Here is a 25,310-nt window from a genome sequence, read left to right as displayed (position 1 = left end):
CCCTGTCACCGGTACCGACTTAGCAGTTTATCCCATCATTCCGTGTGGATTCGAGAACTTTGTTGGTATCGGTGAAATCGTGAGAATTTTCTGCGAAAGTTTACGTAATTTTTATTTTTATTTTGGAACATATTCATTACAAAAATTTGTCGATACGGATACACGACTAGTGTATGATTTGGAGGGAAGAGTTGCCGACTTTTTATCGGTTTTCGAACCACACGCAAGCGAGTTAAAGGCAGTGCAGCTGTCCGGGTGTCTGCAGTTTCTGACAAGCTCAGTGTAAGAGTATCAATTGTCACTTCGGTGGAAGGTGTAAGGTGGTAAATTTTTAGATACATTTTGTTTTGTAAACATGACAATATATTACCTATACAGAATTCCATACTGCCCACAGTGTCGGAATATGGTGCGTTTACCCTATGCAATCAGAAGCTACTAAACACTTAATAACTGGAAGAGCATTAAAATGTCTAGCATTAGAACAAGCCAAATTGTTTGCAGTTTGGTTAAAAGCATGACAATGGACAGGACAGGAAATTAATGCACACTAACAAGTTCAACAGCTCACCTCAACTCACCTTTAAGGAGCAGTGAAGTTGCTTAGGAAACAGGTGTATGTGGAAGAATGAGAGTAGGTACCATAGTTTGGCTAGCAGGAATAGGTTGACCATCACTTGAAGGTCTATATGGATTCAGGCAATGGATGTAGGTCTTGATTAATGCTCAAGTGCAGATAAGCATAAGTTTAAACATGACCATGCTGTTGCTTGATATATGTAATGAAACCTTTAACACTGGTGTATGCTGGACATGCATATTGGTAATGGTTACTCCAATAACAAGGATATGTGTCTGCAACAATCACAGATAAAGTTGAATTAAACCACTCTTTCTAAAGTAAAAACTAAGTGATATTAGGAGACATGGCCTAAAAGTAAGACAATACACCATAGTACAATGAAAGGCTTGAAGTTTATGAAAAAAGGCTCCTCTTCAATGAAAGGCTCCTCTTCAGCATGTGTACTGCAGCAAGAGACAGCATGTGAATTGCAGAGGATTGCAGGAGCAGCCTATTACTATATTAGCCTTCATGGGGTATGACTTGTATGTGATAACAGATCAACTTCCAACAGGGGGTGCATCTTGGCTAGAACTCCTGAGATGACCGGGCAGGTTGGTTGTCCATTTCCGCAAGAGGGGGTAATAAGGGACATCTTCCAGGGTAATATGGGACCCCCCTTGTTAAAATGCTGTAGAACCTTGATTAGCAAAGGCTCCAGTTAACAAAAAATCAATTAATAACATGGAATTTTGATTAAATATACCTCCCTCAGCAGAAAAATTTCCCCTAATGAAAAATTAATGCATCACTGGTTCTTGCAAAATTGTGCATAGAATGTCATAGATAGAACAGTGCACAGAATGTCATTGATAGAATTGTGCACCGGGCAACATAGAATGAAAATTAACCTAAACTATTATTTATTTCTCCAAAAAGCATGATGGTTATCACAAGAATATTCCTTTCTGTTTCAGGTATGTTTTTTACAATCTTTTTTGTTGTAGTGAATTCACTTGACCCAATTAAAATGGTGTGAAATTACAAGCTCAGTCCTGTAAGCTTACAGATACAGAAGAAATGCTATAAGGCTGCTGATATGCAGCTTGCAGTGGACAAGATTGTTGTCAATGCTCAATGGCATGTCCATGGATACTGTGATGTCATTTATGCAGTAATGTCATTTATTTTACATCTACATCATCTAAAAAGGAAGAACAGAACTTTGGAGTACTGTTAGTTATGGTTGAGTCCACTCTGCATGCTTTAAATGTTCTAAAATTAAGTTGTATTACAAGTGTCCTAAATTGACCTGTTTCCAGGGGTAATTCAGGAAACTTTTCTTTTGCATCTGGCTACCTTACAAATAGCAAATGGAATTTTTTCAGAATACCATGCAGCAGCCCCTGCAAAGACCCTTAAAATGAGCACAAATTTGTTAATGAAATGTTTCACGGTGGGAAGTCATCAACAAAAAATGCTCAAAATCGTCCCTTATTACTTGGTTTGATGGGAGTTATCAAGTGGTAATCAAACCATACAAATTTTTGTTGTGAGATATGAGCAGTATTATAAAGTTTTTTAATACTATAAAACTATATACTACTGTATGACCAGTATTATATAGTTTTTGTGACAAACAGTGGGGAGTGAGGTAAGTGCAGACTGTGCAATACCTGCTGAGTGCAAGAGTTTGTGGCCTGTGGCAGTGGGACAACTTAAATTTCAATGAAGACATTTTTTCAATGGTTCAATTTTTATTCTTGACACTTATGATCAGGGGTGATGGAGCTGCCCCAATGCTGCATTAGAGCTGGGCTGGAGACTGGAAGCTATGGTCTGATAATGGGCAGAGGCAAAAAGGCATGATAAAATAGCCTCAAACACAACCTGGAACCTAGGGTGTGCATCTTATCTGCCAAGGAATGAAATTAGTATAATGTAAGATAAGCTCGGAGCAATTAGGATTCATGTGTAGAAATAGCCCAATGCAGAATATTGGGTAAAAGCTTCCTAAAATAGCTAGTAAAGTGATCATTAGACAGGTGATTTTCAAAAATTGTGAAAAATTGGCAGTTTTTCTTATTTTTCACAGAAGAAATCAAGGATAGGCCATAGGAATGGGTGAAATCAGCCATTATGGGCATTTGGGTCTGATTCACAGGCTTCTTCTGCCCAACTTTCTTGTAAGGAAACAGCCTCTTGAAAGTTGGAATTTCAGACTGGAAATATGATACTGGGCAGACATCTTTACTTAACTTAACTTTTTTTACTTTCTTTTTTATTTCCAGGGGATACTGGGCAGACATCTGCATTTTTAGGGGTGTCCCTTATTACCTCGGGGGGTGTCCCTTACTACCCTGTCCTGCAGAAATGGCTGCAATATTTTTTGGATTGAGATAGGCAAATTCTGTCAATTGTGTTTTTAAGCCACACCTATGTGTAACTTTTACGTGAGTAAAATTTTCAATACGGTGAATTTTTTTTTTCTACACACCTCAGCAGAGGTACTTTTCCAAAATCTCACTTTTCACACTTTTTTCTGGGATTTTCTAGAGGTAGTATATGTATTTCTTAATTTGCTTTATGCTACATTGATGGTAAAAAGGTTGAACTTAACGCCACTATTTTTACTTTTGTAATATTTTGATTAGTTTAGCTGCTACAACATTTCTACGAAATGTGGGACAACTGTCCCAAGTTACCCCGCCCGTCCCTTATACCGCCAGTTTGACGGTACCTCTCAAATCTGAAAAGTTTGATGTAATGAAATCAAGTAGCAAGTGACTAACATTTTTTGGGTGCAAATTAAGAGTACGGTATAGTATTATGTTTGAAACTCATATCTATCATGCCAAACTTGAGAAGTTGATTTGAAAAAATCTATAAAACTGAGAAAATGCACAATCATAATGAAATCAGGGACTAATAATTTAATCTGGTAACTAAGGTGTATGGAACCCAGTGATGCAAAAACTGTAATAACTAATGAATAAGCACACAATGCAAACATTATTGAATGTATTTTTGGAATACTGATTTACCGGTACATGAAATCATGCAGGTAAGAAGAATTGCTTAAGTATCAACTCAAGTCTATGAACTCTTGTAGTGTAAAATATCTAAATGATATTAGTAATCACTTGAATTTCAGATTAGTTATGCTAATAGTTTAAATTTAGAAAGTTCAAACTAGACTATTGAGAAGAGCTTCACTTACCAAACAGCATTGCAGAGTAAACCTTCTCTAGCAGGCTCATTATTGGGCTCTCTTGGCAGTTGATAGCATTTTAATTAACTTGAATGGAATTTTATTATTGCATCTCTTCTGGATTGATATCAAACCAAAGAATGCATCAAGTATGAAAATTAAATTAATGACTTGTAGTTTGAGTGTAAAAGCAATAATGCCTTCTTGCAACAAAACTGCTGTGCGGCTTCAGTTTGTAGGGTAAAATGCAGTTACTGTGTTTATTCATTAACTAAAATGGTTACAACAGGAATACCTACATTTTTGTTTCATTGACTTGTTGAACACATTTTGTGAAGTTGCTTGTTCAAAACATGCATGCTGTAATGTTGGAGTTACAGCATGTAACATGCTGTAAAACATGCATGTACATAGTTTTTTATTGTTATTTATTTCAAATTCTATCAATATTTACATGTTTTATTTCTATCTTACCACTTTTTAAATGATATAAACTTGATTAATTTAGAAAATGTAAAAATGTTTCCAGATACTTTTGTATTCCCACATTAGGTTTCTCAAACTAAGTTAGTTTTTGTGCAGGCATATAATTGTCATAGAAAATGAAAAAAAACCTTGGAAAGAATTTGTTCATGTCTATTATAGAATTTTCATGTCTTTTTTTTCTGAGCTAGAGTTGATATCCAATTGGGACAAAGTGGAAATTCTGATAGTAATTAAAATTAAAGTTTAAAGTCAATCTAGTTTAAATGTTTGGAGGAAACCCTAAATAATTTGATGGGAATGTAACATTGATACATATATAAAATATAATTCATGTATTTTTTTCCTTCTGAGCAATGATTTGCAAGAAAATAATGAATTCCTGCAGTGACCTCATATCATTGCACAGGTATTGCTGCTTTAAATATTTATGTTGGTATATCAATAATGCAGATAAATTTTGTGGGACATTATTCCATATCTCTCATTTATATTGATAATAAAATACCAAACACTGTCAGCCTAATTTTTGCTAGCATCAACTCATTTTTTCAAATCTGGCAATGTACCATACTACTTATTATTTCTTGATATCAACCAGTAGATGATGTAGGTAGTGCATGATTTAAACAAAGTATACTCACAACACACCAATGCTGTTTGTCATATTCGAATTTGCTGTATTTCATATTTTTTAAATGAACTTTTTTCTTTTGCAGATGTTGCCTGAAATCACTTCTTTGTCATCAGTCTACTCCTGCTTGGTGGCATGTTATGCCGCAAAATTATTGTACTGTGCGGGAAATAAACATTAAAACTGAGACATATCAAAACACCAGACACAAGCAGCAATCCTCTTTCAACGATGAAGAAGTGCGGAAGTTTGGTGCTCTCTCAGACCATTGGTGGGCAAGGGATGGTCCGTACAAACCTCTGCACTCACTCAACCGTCTGAGGGTTCCTCTTGTGAGGGACGGTCTTATAAGCACCGGGGCGACGGTGTCAAAGGATGGCAGGCAACCGCTAGAAGGAGTCACCATCCTGGATGTGGGATGCGGAGGAGGCATCTTATCTGAGCCCCTGGCTAGGTTAGGCGCATCTGTTACTGGTGAGCAATGTGCCTCCAGGTTCATGCAAACTAGTGTTGAAAGTTTCCGCAGATATTTGCACTGACAATGAATTTTAATATGAGGAAGAAGTAATTGACATTCTTGAGTAAGTTTAGTATGCATGCACTTTTTAATTGCAATACAAAATAACTCAGTTTATCCATCTTCACCCATGTACAGTTTACTATTATAATATCGCGTTAAACCAAACATCTGTCTTTTAGCTTCTTTGTACTCCGAAAATATATTTAAAATTGTACAGGGTATGATTTTTAAGCTGTAACACTATTGTTGATTGTGAGATGAATGATATATATAGTAGGTAATAGGTCATAGCTGTGATGTATATATAAACTTACAAACAATCAGCAGTTTCAGCCATGTCCAGAATGGAATCCTGAAAGATTTGTTGCACTGACTCCTCAAGTTCTAACTTACAAAGAAGTTTAAATTACCATAGTTAAACCTTTTACTTTTACCTTACCTAATTATCCTATGGAAAACAAAATTCCACTATGTTATGCATCACGCAGGCTAAATACCAACTCCAGGTATAATGTTTATTTTCTTATGTCATTGTTATTTTCTTTAGCATTGATAGCTACACTTGAGACATTATTTACTTACTGTTGAAATAATTAGTGAAGCAATACTCAGGGCTGGATGCATCTCATAAGAGCATCGAGGCAGCGCAGCAACACTCTTCCCTGGACGCTGACCTGCAGGGGCGTCTGCAGTACAAGTGCTGCGACCTGGACACCTTCAGCCAGCGCCTGGACCAGCAGTACGACGCTGTGGTCGCCTCGGAAGTCCTAGAACATGTGGACTCAATTGAAGCTTTTATTGAGTCGTGCAATGCGTGCCTTAAGCCTTCAGGGTCGCTCTTCCTGACGACCATCAATAGAACCCCTTTGTCTTTCCTGGGCGCCATCGTGGCAGCAGAATATCTGCTGAGAATTGTACCTGTGGGCACCCACACGTGGGACAAGTTTGTGCCAATTGAGGCTCTTAAAAAATTGCTCGAAGAAAGTAAGTAGTGGGGGAGAGGATTGCCCTCCTTTGGGGCCTTGTTAGAATGTTATATGCACTTCAGATGCAGTTATGTTATGCACATGAACTCGTATTTTATATTTTTCTACATAAATAAAAACAATTTCTGTTACGTTTAAGAGTAGAACAAATGTTTAATATTCTCATACATGTGTACTAGGTTAAAATTTTTGTACATCATATTTAAATGAGCATAAGATAAATGTATACGTTTGATCAGGAGGCCTGCAGACGCGGCTGCAGCACGGCATGCTGTACGCGCCTGTGCTGGACCGCTGGTGCTGGGTCGCCGATACCTCCGTCAACTACGCGCTGCACGCCGTCAACATCGCCGACACCTCCGTCAACTACGCGCTGCACGCCGTCAACTACGCGCCAGAGTCTCCAATGTCGCCCGAGTCTCCCACGTCGTCCTTGTCTTAGCTCCACGTGCGAGCGAGCGCGTCACACTTTCTCAGATGTTATAATTTATATAGCTGAATAAAACTAGCTGAATTGTCTTAGAGCTATAGAATTGTTAAGTAGATTCATACGGTAAAAACTTATATTGCAAATCCTCCGCTGCGAAATGTCATATATGATAGAAATTAAACTCTGGCAGATCCACCTTATGACTCGTGATGAATCCTCTTTGCTGACTTGCATGTCAAGTTTTGTCAAGTAAGCCCAACGCAGCTAATAGCGCTTGAATAACCTCAGGCCTTTTACTTCATTATATTTCAAGATAACGTTAACCGTTAGCTGCGTTAGCTTCTAGGATTTAAATTCCAAAATACTAAAATATTGCATTTAGAATATCGAGCTATTGAACACCTCCCAGCATGCCTTTACGATAGAGCTTGCGCCACGAAAATAATTAATCAGTAATTTAAATTTGATATTCAAGTTTGTTCATTTACATTGTTTATGGAAGAGCTAATAAATGGATGTAATTAAAACGAAGCACTTTTCTATTTACTACTGACCCTTGATAAACGCCTTGTGATCCATTGCTGATGGTTGAGCTTGTAGCCATTCTGTTTCAAGAGTTACCACCGAAAAGATATTTTTCTGTACAAGTTGATTGTTTATATAGGAACTTGACGTCTTTGGACTCTTTTAATCTAATATTTTGATAACAAATGCCGTTTTAAGATAGCAAACTGTTATTTAGTCATTAATATGACATAATGAACAACGAGAAAAGAATTTTAGTAAGTTCATTTTTTAGCTTCACCCGTCAGATTCGTTTTCTGTAGACATACACTTATGGTCGTTTTGATTATCGTATCTTGATGGTCGTTTTAATTATCGTTGCGTATGAAATTAAGCAAATTCATATTGATTGCATCTTTGTCGATTGACTGGCCATTCATTTGATCACATAGATCTTTGTCTCCGTTGCTTTTTCACTGTCCCGAGTTCATTCAACACGACGGTATGGCCACGATGGCAGTAGCTGCAACTTGCCTCTGCGGACTCATCTTTACCGCTGAGCGTTGCGAGCAAAGTACGTAGGTGTATGGTGAAATATCACCGAATCAGATTCGCTACTCGCTAGTCAGAATCAGCTAGCTGGACTCGAGAGTCAGATACGCTAGTGTATGAGGCGCTTAAGGTCCTGATTGAAAGCCGAGCGAAGTCTGAAAGCGAGGTTTTCGCGACCAAGTTTTGGTTTCGAGGTTTTGTTCATCAAGTCTGCGATTTTTTTTTTACTTTTTTCGAGATGTAAAAGGGTTTTGAATCTTTATTTTCCATTGAATGGTATACTCGGCATTCCTTGATCAGCCTCCTTGTTGTAAATATTCTTTCTCAAAAAATACTTATGATCGAGCCTGCTGATACGTGGAGGAAAAATCCCGCATACTAGCTGCTCAAATGGAGGCGTTGTGGAAAAGTTTGAGGTGAAAGAGACGTCGTAAATTACTCGACTGTCGGTTCACGACGGGCGGCATGGTGTCGGGAACTCAATGAGAGGCGAAGAATAATACGTGACCAGTGGTCGGCCTAGTCCAATTGGTTATAGCCGACCGTTGGCCATTCCTCGGCCACCTGAAAGCGACCAGTTGCCGCGAGAAAGGGGCTGGCTAGGATATCATATTACAAAGAGTACAAGCTCGAGGGTAGCGACTGGCCGAGCTTCGGGCAGATCAAGGATTTTACACGATGGTCGCGAAGACCTCGCTCTCAGACTTCGCACGGCTTTCAATCAGGGCCTTAAGGGCCCCATACACCATCGAGTCCGACTCGGCTAACCTCAAAACACTCCCAATATGGCGCCGAACGAGCAGAGGTGGGTAAAATAAAGGCGAGCCGAGCCAAGGCTTCCACTGCCTGCTGTGGAGCTCGCCTGGCGGCCTGAGTCGCCTCGAGTTCAGTTACAATGCAGAAGTCAAGCTAGTAGGGCGTGTGAAGTCATGGCGGACTCCAAGCTATTCATGAGTCTCGACTTCCAAACCAAGTTTATTGAAGAATACCGCAATTTTCCGTGCTTGTGGAAGGTCCGTAGAGCAGAATATTCGAAAAAATTACAAAGAGATAATGCTTGGGAATATCTCATTCAAATTACGCGAGAAAAAGTTCCCAATGCAGACCTTAAACTTTGTTAAGAAAATAAATAATCCTTACATAGTTTTGATTGTCATTTAAATTATCGTTACGTATGAAATTTAGCATATTCATATTGACTAAATATTTGTCGATTGACCAGCCATTCTTTTGACCATATAGATCTTTTCCTCCATTGCTTTTTCACTTCCCCGTATTCATTCAAGACGACGGTATAGCCATGATTGAACTATACAAGGTTGACCCACGAGAAGTCCCGTCTTTCAGTTCGGCTTTCTTGTTACGTCACGTAGATCGAGAAACGTAAACAAACCAGTCATTCTCTTGACGGATTTGTCGACTGGTTTGAACGCATTTCGGTGATTGGTTAATGCCCGTGACGTCACTGAGATCAGTGACGTCACAGGCGAACAACGAACTACATCCGCAAAAATGGGCTTCTGATGGGTCAACCTTATACTAGTTCAACCATGGGTATAGCCACGATGGCAGCAGTTGCAACTTGTCTCGGCTGACTCATCTTCACCCCTGATCGTTGCGAGCCAAGTATGTAGGTGCATGGTTGAACTGTATAGTTCAACCATGCGCAGGTGTATGGTGAAATATCACCGAATCAGATTCCGCTAGCCAGATTCGTGAGTCAGATACGCTAGTGTATGGGGCGCTTAATAGGTGTGTGAAATAACGCCGAATCAGATGTATTGTATGTAGTAACGCCGTGCTTCAGTAGCACCAGCTTGTGCTGCGTAGGTCTGAAATGGCTGGTTGTTGCGGACGAAATATATCGAGGCGGTCAAGCTTTTTACGTAGTTCTAAATTTTGGTGCTTCACGCAAGCAGGAAAATATCTAGATGTTTTCGTAATCGGATACTCAATAATTGAAGACGAATTCTTTCTTGGACGAATTTACGGAATTGGCGATGCATATATTAAAATTGGCGATGCACATTTTAACCGCATGCCAAATGGGCAAACGCATATTACGCTAATTTCAGTACAGTAGCCTCCAATTTTAGAAAGTGATGCGAATTAGTGGAACATCGGGAATTTAACTCTTGGACTAGTCCTGTAACGCTCAGCATAAACATGTGCAGCTACACTTGGCTTAAGAGCTACGCTGTCAGTTTAGTATTCATAGGGGCTACATCCAATAATATAGGTAAATTGATGTAATGCCACGTATCAAGTAGATCCATTTACTGACGCACGTATAATTTACAATCTAGCGTGAAGAAATCGAAATTCACTAAGTAAAACCTTGACGTGATTTAAATAGGGTTGGCTTTTCACACTAAATTTCTTTTCGAAGCTGCAGGGCTAATCTTTCTATTCTTAAAATGCTTGAAGGCTTCATCAACTCGCGAGTGTCCAGGTTGCATGGTGAGGCACGAGTTTTGATCGTAGCTTTGAACAACTTGATTTGTCTCGGACAGAAATATCTATATGCTTGAGTTGAAGAGATTTTCAGTCGAGAACTATGCATGGAAACTGTGGCCTTCGTGACACTACTGTAACCTCCGTGACACAGCCTTAGTTAGGTTACGTACCATCTAACACGGTCTTCACGTTTGACTGACACAAAGGTGCAATTATTGCAAGGGCAAGAATCTTGAACAATGGGTTAAAGAAAAGTAGATGTCGCACTAGTTCTTCAAACAATGTGTGACAGCGGCGCAGCGCTAAGTGAACGAATGTCGCCCAAATTTCCCATGCAGAAAAATAGAGCTACCTTGACTGCGCTCCCTCGCAGCGCTAGTGCGACATCAGAGGGCGAAGTTTCAAGTGGGAGTTTATTTTCAGTCAGTATACACATCGACAAAAGATTGAGAACTATCTTTCTTTGGCCGGAAGCGCGCTGACAGCCCACTCCCAGACAACGAATAAAATTACTTCGCATGGCTTTGCAAGATAGGCTGACGTAGCCACGAACTTTCAATTATTTTTTATGGTGAGATCCCGGCTCCTGAAACTATCTTCAATGAAATAGGCTTGGAAAACTATTTGGCTAACAAGTATGAACATTTTTTTCAGGTAAATAAATGCACATGACAGCTACCTTAAGCTGAAAATGAATTCAAGGCCATAAAAATTACTCATTGCAACTGCCGATTGTTTCAGCAAGGGCGTCGCTGCGTTTACTTCTCGAGAGAGCCCAAATGCTCAGATCGACTGTTGTGAAAGACATGCAAGGACCACATTCCATAAACTTCCCACTTATTCATGATATTAACGTCCAAAAATCATCAAATTGAACACACATCAAAAAGAATGAAAACTCGGGAGATTAGTTCGCTGGAAAATGCCTAAACTTTGGTAGCATTATTGCTCTGTGTTTTAGTTTTTAGGTCAACATATCGCTCGTCAACAACTTTCTTTCACAACCCTCTTGATATCCAAATTACTCCATTCTATGCCCAGAAGTGTACTTTAACGTGGGAAGAAGTTGAATGGTCGATGTAATAGAGCGCAGAATTTCATCTAGTCAAGTTTTGAAGTATCGTGAGCTAATCCAAGGGATATTGCCGACCAAAACCAGTCAATAATTTACCAAATACTGTTCCGACAGCCGGAAGATACAGTTTGACTTAGGTCTATTCATTCAAATAATTGCGGCAGTATTTGCGATTGTTGATTACCGCGTGCACTGCCGAGAAGACTACAGAAACCGCAGCTTTTGCAGGCTGTGGTTTAATCGGCATACATGGATAACCCGTGTTTTAAATACTGACAGAATGTACAAAGCTGGTGGACTTGCGTCTCGACTACCAACGCATCGCAGTTGCTGTGGTCGCGCTCTTTCGCTGCGCCAAGTGAAATTTTCATTCTCACCTGAATGAAAAAAAGTTTGGGTTGGGTTAGGTGCTCACAAATTCAATGCCGTTCCGATCGGCTCTGCCATGGTTCATAAAAATGACGACCAAAGCGTCGCACTCGCTGCAGCTGTGGTCGCGCTTGCTCACTGCGCAATTAATTTACTGATAAATTAAAAAATGTGTCTTTGAAATTCATTGTCGCTTCCCTACCAAAGCACTAAGCAGACCAGGAATCAAAATAATAATAGATTTCGAAAGAATATACCTGAAAAAATGGCAAAATAGGTTTATTTAATTGCTGTTCATAATTATTTAATTGCTGTCCACCAAAATTAGAATTATCATTATCAATTGAAGCGATAAGTGCAGGATATTGAATACTTTGAAAACGACTGCAAACCAAAACGGCGCGACGAGTTTTTCCGTGACGGATTTTTTTTCTGTTAAAATTTGCTCTTTTAATAACTACTTTTCAGCTGGTGGTCTTCGTGGTTCCTAGAGAATCTTTTGCATGATCCATACGATGCATGGTTTTCTTGGTGCGCCAAAAATCCATCTCTTGATCCACTAGTTCTTCCACGCTCCAAAACTTCTCGGAGAATACCCGAGTGATAATAAATTTCCTCGGGACATTTTTCACTGCAAATTTTCTTGGTCGTAAAGCAGAATTATTTTGGAGCGGACAAATTCGGTAATGACGAATGGGCGGTTTGGCCACATTGATAATATTGGCATTTTCTGTCCTCTTTTTGGTTTTCTTCACCTGTTTCGTAACTGTAGCTCTTCTGCTGCTGCTAGAGGCTTTGCGGTTTACTTTTCTTCCCTCACGGCTGTTCAACAAAAAAATAACCATAACGAGGAGTAGATTCAACATATCTCGGAGACGACACTTCGAATTTTAACGAAGTGCTACTAATAGAAACGACAGGCTTGCCGACCTCGAACGGTACAGCAAATAGAGATAAGATCGGTGATTGTGAGGTCGAAGTGATTTCTGTCTGACGAGTTGTGCGTCTCGTTGAAAAAAAACTTGGTTGTCGGGGCAGAAGAGTCTACGACGGAATCTAATGTAGATTGAGATTGTTCCCCACCAGCTCGCGCAGATAAAATTCTGCTGGTCGAAGATTGTGTCGTTCGGACACAAGAATTTGTGATCGCGGATCTGTAAAAAGAAAAAAAATTAGTTAGGCGAATAGTATCACCAATCTTTTAACACGATAAGAGTATAGAAGGTAAGTTTCAGAAATGTTTAAAATCGAGATAACAAAAAATTAACTTGATATATAGTATTATTTCATTGTATTTTTTTTGTGCGAGAGCCATTACAAGAAGTAATCAAGCTAAATAGAGGGGGGGGGGGCAAGTAAAGTAAATAGGGAAACTATTTTCCATAATTCAATCATTTTCCCCGCACCGTTAGCTCAGAGGTAATGACTCGAGAACGTAATCAGTAACGCTAGATTTCGTTCTCGCTTAGTTCGTGTTCCACATAGAACACGAATTGGCTTGATTCGTGGTCCGTGTTTGATTCCATTCGTGTCACCGATTCTAAAGAATCCTGGAAATTTCGATGAAACAAAATCACTTACAGACGCTTTAAAAATACGTGGATAGACATCTTACTAACACGTTACATAATATTTGTACAAAGCAGCGAGCCCAGAGCGCGAGACGAAATGAAGGCTTGTGGGAGTGAAAGTGGCACGCACTCAAGTTGAGACAGGCGTTCCTGTTCTGTATGGACTCTATATAGCAAAGATCGTTTAGTGTCGCCTGCAGTCCTCGGACAACCTCCGGAATGTCACTGACGTAGCATATGAAAAATATAGGGCCAAGGACGCTTCCCTGAGTAGTCCTACTCAAGATTTCTTGCAACTCGATTCTTCACCGTTGATGACGACTCGTCTCCCGCTCAGAAAATCCCGAACCCACGCAAGAACGTCTCCCCGCACGCTGTTTCCTTCCAGCTTCCGCGGGTGTGACACTAAATGAAAGGCTCTGGAATAATCTAAAGAGATCACGTCGACTGCGTTGCCCTTCTAACAGTTTCGTCAATTCAACAACGCAATCAAATAGCTGTGTAATGGTCGAGCGACCGTTGAGAACGCCATGCTGGTAATCTGTCAATAATGGTATCGTGTGCTGGAGAAGACTCCGTCGAACAATGCTTTCCATTACTCTGCACACAACCGAGGCTAAAGATGCTTATACATGGAGCGATTAGTTGCGTCTACCAGGGTTGCCAGATGGAGCCAAGAGAAAAAGGCCAATTTGACTCACAAAAAAGGCCCAATTTGAAATTAATAGAAAACGTTTAAATTTAAGGTAGTTCTAACCATTTGCAGTGCATGCATTTACTTTCAAGGCTTTCAGACAGCAAAAAATACACCAATTTCATCACGTGTATGAGCTGAATTACCGTCAATGCTACATGAGCCGCCAGCCTGCAGCGAATTGCACGTTACTCGCCGACCGTAAATAAAACCGTATAATACATGATATTTAGGATTCAATTGCCACCTAACAACCATAAAGCTTTTCGTTCGCGTTAGAGCTGTCTCTTATACACATCTAGANAAACCATTGCAAGCTAAACTGCGCGACAAATCTACTGCCGCAGTTTTAGCAGGACAGACGCTGGCGTCAGGCGTCAAATTCTACGCCGCAGTAAAAGCAGTCGTGTGTGAACAGCAGTGCACATTTCGTATGTCCGCTAATGTTCGGCAGTAAATACTGTCGGACGCTGGCAGTATTTACTGCCCTGTGTGAAAGGGGCCTAAGAGACGCAACTAGAATTTTTGATGCTTGACGTGTTCAGAGGCAACTAGCTGCTTCATTGCAGGCAGAGTACGAGTTGGTTTGAAGCGGTCTAGTCAGCGTTGCCAGATGGTATATTTCTATACCAGATTTCACAATTCTGGTATTTTCAGGTGTCTGGTATGAATATATTTTTTTACATTTTATTTTATTTAATGTCTGGTATATTTACCTAAATCTGGTATTTTCTGACTTACTGCAAATTTACAGCATTCCACCTCTGAAGTTTGAACTTCCTCCAGAGTAGGCGTGGACTATATACAGTAGATTACCTCCAGACCGGCGCGACCAGAGGTTTCCCACCCTTTTTGGAACCGCAAGTTTAACGCTTGACGAAATAACCCCAATTTAATTGTTAACATTTAACAAAAGTGCTTAGTGCAATATGAGCACGAGAGTGATGATCCTTGATTGATTACTGATTAGTGATATGGCCTAGGAAGAGTGAGGTTGTCGAACCGATCTCAGCGACGCAAGCTCCACCATATTTGTTTGGTGGTTTCAAATTCTAGAGTGCCACTTGAATTTTGGGGTGCCGCCATTAAATATTTCACTGATCTTGAAAATCATCATCTATTCATGGAACTGGCTGCCTACTGCATCATTTGTCTCCTCTGCCCTGTCTCCAATGCATTCGTGGTGCAAACGTTTTCACAAGTCACCTATGTGAGAAACAAGCAACGAAATAAAATTTCAACTAAGGTACTGAAGTCCCTTATTCGAACCAAAAGCTATCTGCTCAACCGTTACAAGTGATCATACTCGAAATGTTAGATTAATGCAAAATGCAAGCATGTACGAAAATAAGCAAAAAGAAGATGACCTGTTTCCGTGGCTTGCTCATGTTGAGCGAAAGGGAAGAAGTCCTACACTGACACTGTGATAAAAAAGGAAAAAGTGTCAATGTAATTAAACACAAGTGTCAAAATGTTCCTAACAGAGGGAAAAAATGTAACGTGTTCAATTTGGCTAATTATTGTCAAGCCAGATAACTGCACAGTACATAAGATGATTTTTTTTCTTTTCGGAACCAACGTTTCTGACGAATAGTTTCAGAGCGCAGCCGTGCACCACCAATTTTGTGCACCAATAAGCCCTGAATCGAACGCCTTGCATTTCTCCGGACCTACACCAATCAGTCGTGCACCACTCGGCTTTGTCCTCCTCCGGCCTTGACCACCACCTGCCGTAAACCACCAGGCCGCGGATCGAATCTGACTTCCGGGCATCGTTAAATTACGTAATTTTACGTTCACCGCATCTGAGGTTAGGTTTCAGATAGCATAGTTCTGTTCCAAAATTTATCGTCTTTCGACAAGTGGCCGTTCGACCGAGGGTTGGTTCGACCGACGGCCTAGATACGGACGGCTTCAAGTGATGAAGGCGACGTTCCGGAAGGCAGGAATCATGATGGTCCATTACATCCAGGGCAGTAGTGGTCTTCGGCAGGCGACCCGGCAATTGGATATAGTCCCATGGTTCAACCAAAGTGTTGCCCAGATTAGGCGGCACTCGCTAGTGTTGCCACCTAAACCGAAGTGTTGACACAGTTTCGGGTCAAAATTTGAGTGTACTCGTCTTGGGCAAAACTGAATTTGGGTGCATTCGTCTTGGATAAAATTGAAGGACCAAATTATCTTAAAAAAACCGAGAGTTATATTTTTCATAAAAAGGCCCAAAACGGACTAAAAGGACAAATGAAATTTTTCAGGCCAATGCATTTCAAAAAAGGCCACATTTGCGAAATTTGGCCTGAAAAAGGCCCATCTGGCAACACTATTGAATCGATATCGACCAGGGCTCCCAGCCAATAAATTGAGAAAAACTTTAATGATTGCTGAAAAACACCCAGATTCTGCAGATTCTGTGAAAAAAAACCAGACAACAAATTTCATCAAAAACATTGTAATTTTACTTACTTCTAATGAAATTATAAATCTTCGGCTGTTGCTAAATTTGGTATTTTGTGAGTCTCTGTCTTGGTTACCTTTTGGATGAACGTAAAATCCCTATTTCTCTTGCTACTCCGGGAAAAATAGAAGGTAATATTCTTTAAAAATAATTCGAGATAGGATGGCAACATTTTCACAGCGTGACTTGCGCAAGGAGCAAAAGAATGGCATACGCAACCCATAAAAAAACTGATGGAATGTCTTTCTTCAATAGGGTTTGAATGCCACTCCTGTTACCACCACAGTAGAACAATTATCGCTTTCAAATCCTATGATGTTTGAAAAAGGAATTTTTTCTCATTCAGAGTCGTTTTAACAGCATTGTATAAACCACTGGCTCTTCCATCTTCAACAACAATCGAGTCAAGCAAACCATCACATATATCATTTTTTCAACATCAAAAATTTAAATACCTAACAACAACAACAGCTAATACCTGTGAAATGGATATGTCTGTGCTCTCATCGCTTATCAGACATTCAGACTGAACTTTTCATTTCTACACTGATCAACAACTTCCCATTTTTCATAAGCAATTCTTTCCTGAATAACATATGAAGCTTTTGTTGCGTGAAGTTTTACATTTTTAGCAATACTGCTATCATGAAATGCTCTCTTGCACACTTCCACAGATGATCTGCATGCGCAAATGGCACATTGTGTTCAGCAATAGAAGCAGATACAAGTAGTTCTGCCTTTGCAACTTCCTCATCAGTGTCATCACTCTCCTTAGGAATCTGTTTCTTAATAAATGAATCAATTTTAGTGGCTGCTTTAGCTTCTTTCATGTTGTTGAGGTGCTTCGCAGTCTTACAATGTTCCATCAACATGGATTTATTAGCATTTCTGAGTTGAGTTTCACAACATGCGCAATAGGAAACACCTTTTTCTTATGATTTTTCTTGCAGCCACTCCTTAACATGTAACCACTCTTGTTTAAAAGACTGTTTGTACCACTTTTTAGGTACTTTTCTTGGGGGACTCGCCATTTCCGGGGCTTTCACTGTTCACTATATGTTAATTTAACAGCACCGATAGGTACAAAAGCAACAGTAAGCAACCTAATTGTAAGAAGGTTATCCGCACTACTTGTCGGAGCAGTACTTGTTGTAAGGCCTAGCCAGTCAAGTTAAGGGGAGCGTCTTGGTCCAAAATCGACAATTTTGGCGTTTCCTGTTTTTAGTTTCATCTTAAAGCTGACATTCTGACCTATCCAACGGTACCAAAACCATCTCTGTACGTTGATTTATGCGTTCACAACAGATCCCGCAAGGGAGGGGGGTGGGGGAAGTTCTTTCACATATAAGATGGAGAATAATTCCCGCAGTGCACTATAAATAGCTAGTCTACAGACACTCAGCTCCAGTAACCTTCCGGCAGTCGTACGGGGTGGTTATTGCGCCGTCGCTCGTATCATCCTTGACAGAAATTGAGCTCCAGTATCGTCTAATCTCATTCCTTGCAGTCTTGAATGCCGATTTCGAGGCGCCCGGGACTTTGTCGCTCTCTCCTGAACATTCACACATACTGTCACTGGAAACCTATTTCCTCCTAGAGTTTCGAAGCTACATCAATGAGACATATACCATTCGATTCGCAAAGAAAAGCTCTACTAATTGTTGTAGGCGTTTTTCTAATTTCGTTATAGTTTGGATTTTATTTTGCAAAAAGGGGGGGTGGAAAGGGGTAAATTCGAAAAATTTACGAAAAATGCTCCCACACACAAAAAATTGGAATTTCAAAAAACGCCTACAACAATTTGTAGATATGGTCTATACGCATCGAATGATATGTGTCTCGATGTTGTAGCTTGAAAATCCTAGGCCTCAATAGAAGCAGATACAAGTAGTTCTGCCTTTGCAACTTCCTCATCAGTGTCATCACTCTCCTTAGGAATCTGTTTCTTAATAAATGAATCAATTTTAGTGGCTGCTTTAGCTTCTTTCATGTTGTTGAGGTGCTTCGCAGTCTTACAATGTTCCATCAACATGGATTTATTAGCATTTCTGAATTGAGTTTCACAACATGCGCAATAGGAAACACCTTTTTCTTATGATTTTTCTTGCAGCCACTCCTTAACATGTAACCACTCTTGTTTAAAAGACTGTTTGTACCACTTTTTAGGTACTTTTCTTGGGGGACTCGCCATTTCCGGGGCTTTCACTGTTCACTATATGTTAATTTAACAGCACCGATAGGTACAAAAGCAACAGTAAGCAACCTAATTGTAAGAAGGTTATCCGCACTACTTGTCGGAGCAGTACTTGTTGTAAGGCCTAGCCAGTCAAGTTAAGGGGAGCGTCTTGGTCCAAAATCGACAATTTTGGCGTTTCCTGTTTTTAGTTTCATCTTAAAGCTGACATTCTGACCTATCCAACGGTACCAAAACCATCTCTGTACGTTGATTTATGCGTTCACAACAGATCCCGCAAGGGAGGGGGGTGGAGGAAGTTCTTTCACATATAAGATGGAGAATAATTCCCGCAGTGCACTATAAATAGCTAGTCTACAGACACTCAGCTCCAGTAACCTTCCGGCAGTCGTACGGGGTGGTTATTGCGCCGTCGCTCGTATCATCCTTGACAGAAATTGAGCTCCAGTATCGTCTAATCTCATTCCTTGCAGTCTTGAATGCCGATTTCGAGGCGCCCGGGACTTTGTCGCTCTCTCCTGAACATTCACACATACTGTCACTGGAAACCTATTTCCTCCTAGAGTTTCGAAGCTACATCAATGAGACATATACCATTCGATTCGCAAAGAAAAGATCTACAAATTGTTGTAGGCGTTTTTCTAATTTCGTTATAGTTTGGATTTTATTTTGCAAAAAGGGGGAGTGGAAAGGGGTAAATTCGAAAAATTTCCGAAAAATTTACGAAAAATGCTCCCACACACGAAAAAAATGGAATTTCAAAAAACGCCTACAACAATTTGTAGATATGGTCTATACGCATCGAATGATATGTGTCTCGATGTTGTAGCTTGAAAATCCTAGGCCCGCCGAGATTTCTACAGTACCCCCTTTTTTGGCCGTTTTCTAAGAATTTCACGTTTTCTTTCACTTTTTTCGAAAAATTCACACGAACAAAAAAGTCTTAGAATTCTGTTTTACATACGTGCAATAAATTGCGAAGTGATCCGTCCGTAAATAAAAAAGTTTTTTTTTTTTGACCAAGACGCTCCCCTTAAAGCACTTTGTCTCTGGTGTCCTTGTGAGGCTGACTGAGCTATTATAGGCTGCAGTTCGCTATTCTCAGGTACGCGTGAATTTGGATCAGTGCTCTTCTTCAAGTGTCTATGAATTATTGTATTTTGGATTATTGAATTATCTTTCTGTATTGTTCATTTCGACCTATATTTATTTGTGTCATTTGTTTGTCTCGGCAGGACAGAGCGAAGTCCCTCTCCTCTCTATAGTTATAGTCTCTCCTTAGTTTAATAGTCTACCTAGTAATGATCGTGATTCTGAACTGTTCTTGAATAAATATAAAAACTTTATACCAGTTAATTGAACCTAACATCATCACATGTGGGGGCTTGTCCGGGAATCTTAGATATTCAAATTTTGCATTCAATCATTGAGATTCACTTTAAATCTACCTCACGATTTATCAAAAATTAATTGATCATGGATTCTCAGTTTATTACTGATGGGAAAGAATTGGGTTACTCTGAGGAAGAATTGCGAAAGTACGTGTTGAAATGTAAAGAAGAGAGGAGACTTAGTGAGGAAAGAGAGAGAGAGAGGAGAGGAAAGCTGCAGAAGACCTGCAACGGGAAGTAAAAGCCCATGAACGGGAGATGAAGAAGCTGGAGACGGAGGTGGAATTAGCCAGAATCAACGCAGCTAATGCTGAAACTGTCGCCAACCGTTCTGTGGCTGCCACGAACGACGGTCATTCTGGGAGAAGCCTCATCAAGTTGTCGACCTACAATGACGGCGATGACATCTCTGTTTACCTGCAGACGTTCGAGAAGGTGCGAGATGCTAACTGCTGGTCTCATTCAGTGGCGATGTCTGCTGCACTGCAGAATGGATTTGCCAACTCCAGGGTATGTTCATTCATGAATTCGATTCCTACTCGTGAAACCTACGAGAGTGTTAAATTGAAATTGATAGGTGCATTTGGGTTCACAGTGTACGACTATCAGAAGAAATTTCACTCCTCGAGGCAGGGATCTGAATCTTTTTGCCAGTACGCTCTGAGAGTGCGCGAATATTTCGATAAATTTTGTGATTTAGCAAGTGCTGAAAAGTCCTTTGAGAGCGTGGTAATTCTAAATTAATTCTAAAGGACCAATTAGTTAATTCTGTAGATTAGAGTCTGTCTGAATATTTGAGAGAAAATGATATTTTTCACTTGCCTTTAGATAATGTTGTGAAACTTGCTGATAACTACCAGGCAATTCATGGTAGAGCTGATGTAAGGAGCAAGGGGACATTTCCTTCAGACTTTGCATCGGGTAAAGAACCAACTTGTTTTCAGTGTGGTAAATTAGGTCACAGTTCACGAAATTGTAATGTGAAGGCAGGCAATGCGGTTCTCAATACTTCTAATATGCATGGAGATCATAGAGGGCTCTGTTTAAAATGTAACAAACCTGGTCACATAGCTAAGTTCTGTTGTTCTAAACCTATCCCTAGTAGAGCTAATCCAAGTGCGAACCTTGTTGCTAAAACCAATGGATCTTTGGATCATTCTTGCATTAATTCTGTGGTAAAATGTAATTCAAAGATCATGGTAGATCAATCCTTGCCAGTAACATTTGGTTTTTGTATTGGGAAGGAAGTCAAAATTTTGAGAAATACCGGTACTACCACTGTTCTTGTCAAGAAGTCGCTAGTGCCTAGAAGTCAGATGACTGGCGAAAACATTTCTCTGAAAATAGCCGATAACCGAACTATAAGTGCTCCTAAAGCTCGTGTGAATTTAGATTGTGTGTTTTTCAAAGGAACTACTGATGCTGCTTGTTTGTCCGAACTACCTTTTGATGTTTTGATAGGAAATATTCCTGGTGTCGTATGTGCATGTACGACTAACCATTCTGTTCAGACTGTTTGTGCTGTTCAAACTAGGAGTCAGAAACGTTCCGAAAATGATTTGGAAACCTCACCATTGTCAGGTAATAAAATTTTGTTCGATTTGACGAGAATTAATACAAAGTTTTTATATTTATTCAAGAACAGTTCAGAATCACGATCATTACTAGGTAGACTATTAAACTAAGGAGAGACTATAACTATAGAGATGAGAGGGACTTCGCTCTGTCCTGCCGAGACTAATTAATTATGCACGTCACGACTATAACTTGTCACTTGACGAGCACAGTACGTACTGTACAGTGTGCGCTGAGAAGTTGGGAACCTTTGCTTTGACTGGTAACGAACGTGTTCAATACAGGTAACGAAAGCGTTCAATGCCACTGCCGTCTGTCAGCTAGGTAAAATATACAGTCTGACGGTTAGTTCGTCGCTACATTTGTTTTGTATTGACTGCATAGTCAAATTTAAGGCATTGGGGATATTTTCAAGCACATTATTAGCTAAAATTAACTCACATAACGAAAAAACCCAGATTTTGCCATTTAGAAGAAAAAAAAAACACCCAGAACCCAGGTGACGGTCAAAAAACCCATATCTGGGTGGAAAAATCCAGCGCTGGGAGGCCAACAATCGACATCGACTGCTTCAAAACAACTTGAGGTGCTCTGCCTGCAGCTAGTTGCCTCTGAACACGTCAAGCATAAAAAATTTTAGTTGCGCCGCCTAGTAGGCGCAACTAATAGCCCCGTGTATAAGCACCTTTTAAAATGCCGGTTCAATGGCAATGGATCAAAATGAAGACGGAGTCACACATAAAATAGATTATTAAATTCACTTTTTTAAAATCGTAATATCACAGAATGATAAGATAATTTATTTAACAACACTTTCATTTAAAATGATTATTTGCACCGCGTAAAATTTATCTTCTTCAATAATGGAGTTCAACAGTTAAAACTGATAAGCACTGCAAGACACTTGTTATTGCAGGGAATATTGCACATGTTAACAATTGTCAGCATAAAGGCAGGATAGCTACAGACTGACAAGGCAACGACCGCATTGTTCCAGCAAAGACAAGCATCTGAACTTGACCGTTCAGTACGACAGTGGGCAATAAACTGACTACTGCCGCTGCCGCCAGTATTGCCAGGTTTTTTTCTTGGCGAGAATACCAGATTGCCTCGCTTAATATACCAGAAATTCTATTGTTCAAAAACAGACTAATACCTCCAAATTAAATGAAACTATTCGTCAGAAACGGTTAGAAAAAGAAAATTATCTTATGTACTGTGCATTTCTCTGGCTTGACGATAATTAGCCAAATTGAAGACGTTATATTTTTTTCCCTCTCTTTGGAACATTTTGGCACTTTTCTTTCCCTGTGTTTGATTACATTGACACTTTTTCCGTTTTTTATCGCAGTGTGGCATTTCTTCTCCTTCGCTTTACATGAGCAAGCCACGGAAACAGGTCATCTTCCTCTTGCTTATTTTCGCACATGATTGCATATTGCATTTATCTAACATTTCGGGTTTGATCACTTGTTGCGGCTAAGCAGATAGCTTTCGGTCCGAATAACGGAATCCAACACCTTAGTTGAAATTTTATTTCGTTGCTTGTTTTCACATAGGTGACTTGTGGAAACATTCGCTCCACGAATGCATTGGAGACAGGTCAAAGTAGACAAGTGATGTAGTAGGCAGCCAGTTCCATGAATGAATGATGATTTTCAAGATCAGTGAAATATTGAATGGCACCCCAGAATTCAAGTGGCACTCCAATAAGTGGTACTCTAGAATTCAAAACAAACAAACAAAAATGGTGGAGCTTGCGTAGCAGAGATCGGTTCGACAGCCTCACTCGTCCTAGGCCATATCATCACTGATCAGTAATCAATCAAGTATCATCACCCTCGTGCTTATATTGTACTAAACATTGTTGGTAAATGTTAACAATTAGATTGGGGTTATTTCATCAAGCGGTAAACTTGCGGTTCCAAAAATGGCCAGAAAGCTCTAGTCGCGCCGGTCTGAAGATAATCTATATAATCCACGCCTACGCTCGAGGAAGTTCAAACTTCATATGAGGAACATAATGCAGTAAGTCAGAAAATACCAGATTTAAACAAATATACTTGATCTAAAATATTCATACCAGACACCCTCTGAAAATACCAGATTTGTGAAATCTGGTATAGAAAGATACCATATGGCAACGCTGTATCTTCAGATCAACATGACATGCTGGTAGAGGCGGGACGTAAACAGAGTTGCTGGTAGAGGCGGGACGTGAACAGAGTTGCTGGTAGAGGCAGGACCTTATCAGCTTCCTTGACGTAACCCCATAATAAATAGTCACATTGGGTGAGATCAGGTGATCTCGGTGGCCAGAAGTATAGTGCCAGATTTCCTATGCGTCCTTGTCTGACGCTTAGGAAGTGACACAGAAAAAAAGTTTCGGACATCAAGACGCCGCCGCCGCCTCTTGGATGGAGCTGCTCATTTTTTTATGAAATTCTGCGTTTGAATGGGTAATTAAAAAAAAACTTTGAATCATTTTCTTTCCATTGGTGTACAAATTATTTACTTTTAATGTATACTTAAATAAGTACGAATTCATTAAATTGGGTCCATCATTTTGAATAACCCTGTATATCGCAAGCATGAAATATGATCTAGGTACTCACAGACTGGCAATGTTATTCCGTTGAACAAAACGTTGACACGTCGAGTGTGGCACCACCCACCGGTACGTGTTGCAGGGTCTTTTATTCCAGACAAATTCCGCAATTTAGTTTTTTTCAATTGCGTTTGTCGACAAAAAATTATAACGTCAGTACTACGTCATTAAATTTTTTCATGAGAAATAACATTCGCTACTCAATATTTAATTGTGAAGAATAATTATTGAGGGTCCTTGACATGCGTAAATTCAATAGGGTTAGCAGAAAGCTATCACAAAAAGACGAGTCATCCCCAATTTTTTCCTAAGCCACCAACTTCCAACTCTCCTCTTACTCGCCTCTTTCCTAATGTCCAGTCTTTCCCCCTACACTTAATCTTTGTGGCCGCTATACCACAAGAACATGGATAAATGTCTTATTAATTTTGACATTGTTCATGATATTTTCAGACTCTTTAATTATTGTTAGTTGCCTCTCGGATAACAACCTTTTTCTTATTTCCCTTCACCTGATTTTGTGAGATATTATGATTATCATAATATCGCTAAGTATACGTAACTTTCTCTAGTTACGCACAAGAATCTACGCATTTCGTAAGTATAGTAAATCTTTTAGCATTATCAAAACATACGCACGCATGACTTCTCTAAAATGGTATCATCAAATCATGTGGCTTAACAACCAATCAGAGGCTCGCTTCATCCTTTGTTTACATTCGGATTCCGATGAGGTCGAGCTTATGTGTTCCGTCACTTGTGCGAGTGTTTGCTAAATTTTTAGCTGTTATAAAAGGATTCTAGACGCTTATATACTTCAAAATTTTGCCAATAAATGCTATTTATAGATAGCGAAACACTTAATTGATGATAAATATGACATGATGAACAACGAGAGTGAAATTCTCGTCATTGTGAAATGCGAAGAGCAAGCGTTGAAGCGAAGCAAGCGTTGTCCACTATAAAAGTGGGCAAACTTATCATAAATTAATAAATGTTTGGGGTATTGCCCCCCTGGAGAAACACTGCAGTTGACAGC

The 25,310-nt window shown here is 39.8% G+C and overlaps 1 protein-coding gene across 4 annotated transcripts; it reads left to right on the top strand.

Moving 5' to 3' along the window:
• The first annotated feature begins 1,509 nt into the window (after window positions 1–1,509).
• LOC108664845 (ubiquinone biosynthesis O-methyltransferase, mitochondrial) lies at window positions 1,510–7,357 on the top strand. 4 transcript variants are annotated; one of them, XM_047884778.1, is made up of 5 exons: window positions 4,208–4,665; window positions 4,976–5,364; window positions 6,023–6,394; window positions 6,636–6,744; window positions 6,787–7,357. In XM_047884778.1, the coding sequence occupies exons 1-5, from the start codon at window positions 4,613–4,615 to the stop codon at window positions 6,836–6,838; spliced, it is 975 nt and encodes a 324-aa protein (XP_047740734.1). In that variant the 5' UTR covers window positions 4,208–4,612; the 3' UTR covers window positions 6,839–7,357. The 4 variants fall into 4 exon arrangements, with proteins under 4 accessions (XP_018007028.1, XP_047740733.1, XP_018007027.1 ...); XM_018151539.2 differs by lacking the exon at window positions 4,208–4,665 and adding an exon at window positions 1,510–1,539 and having other exon boundaries at window positions 6,636–7,357; XM_047884777.1 differs by lacking the exon at window positions 4,208–4,665 and adding an exon at window positions 3,263–3,626 and having other exon boundaries at window positions 6,636–7,357.
• Window positions 7,358–25,310: the final 17,953 nt, after the last annotated feature.

The sequence above is a fragment of the Hyalella azteca genome, unplaced genomic scaffold (genome assembly GCF_000764305.2).
Source record: "Hyalella azteca isolate HAZT.00-mixed unplaced genomic scaffold, Hazt_2.0.2 contig16162, whole genome shotgun sequence".
Taxonomy (NCBI): domain Eukaryota; kingdom Metazoa; phylum Arthropoda; class Malacostraca; order Amphipoda; family Hyalellidae; genus Hyalella; species Hyalella azteca.
This window is presented reverse-complemented; position numbering and strand designations above follow the sequence as displayed.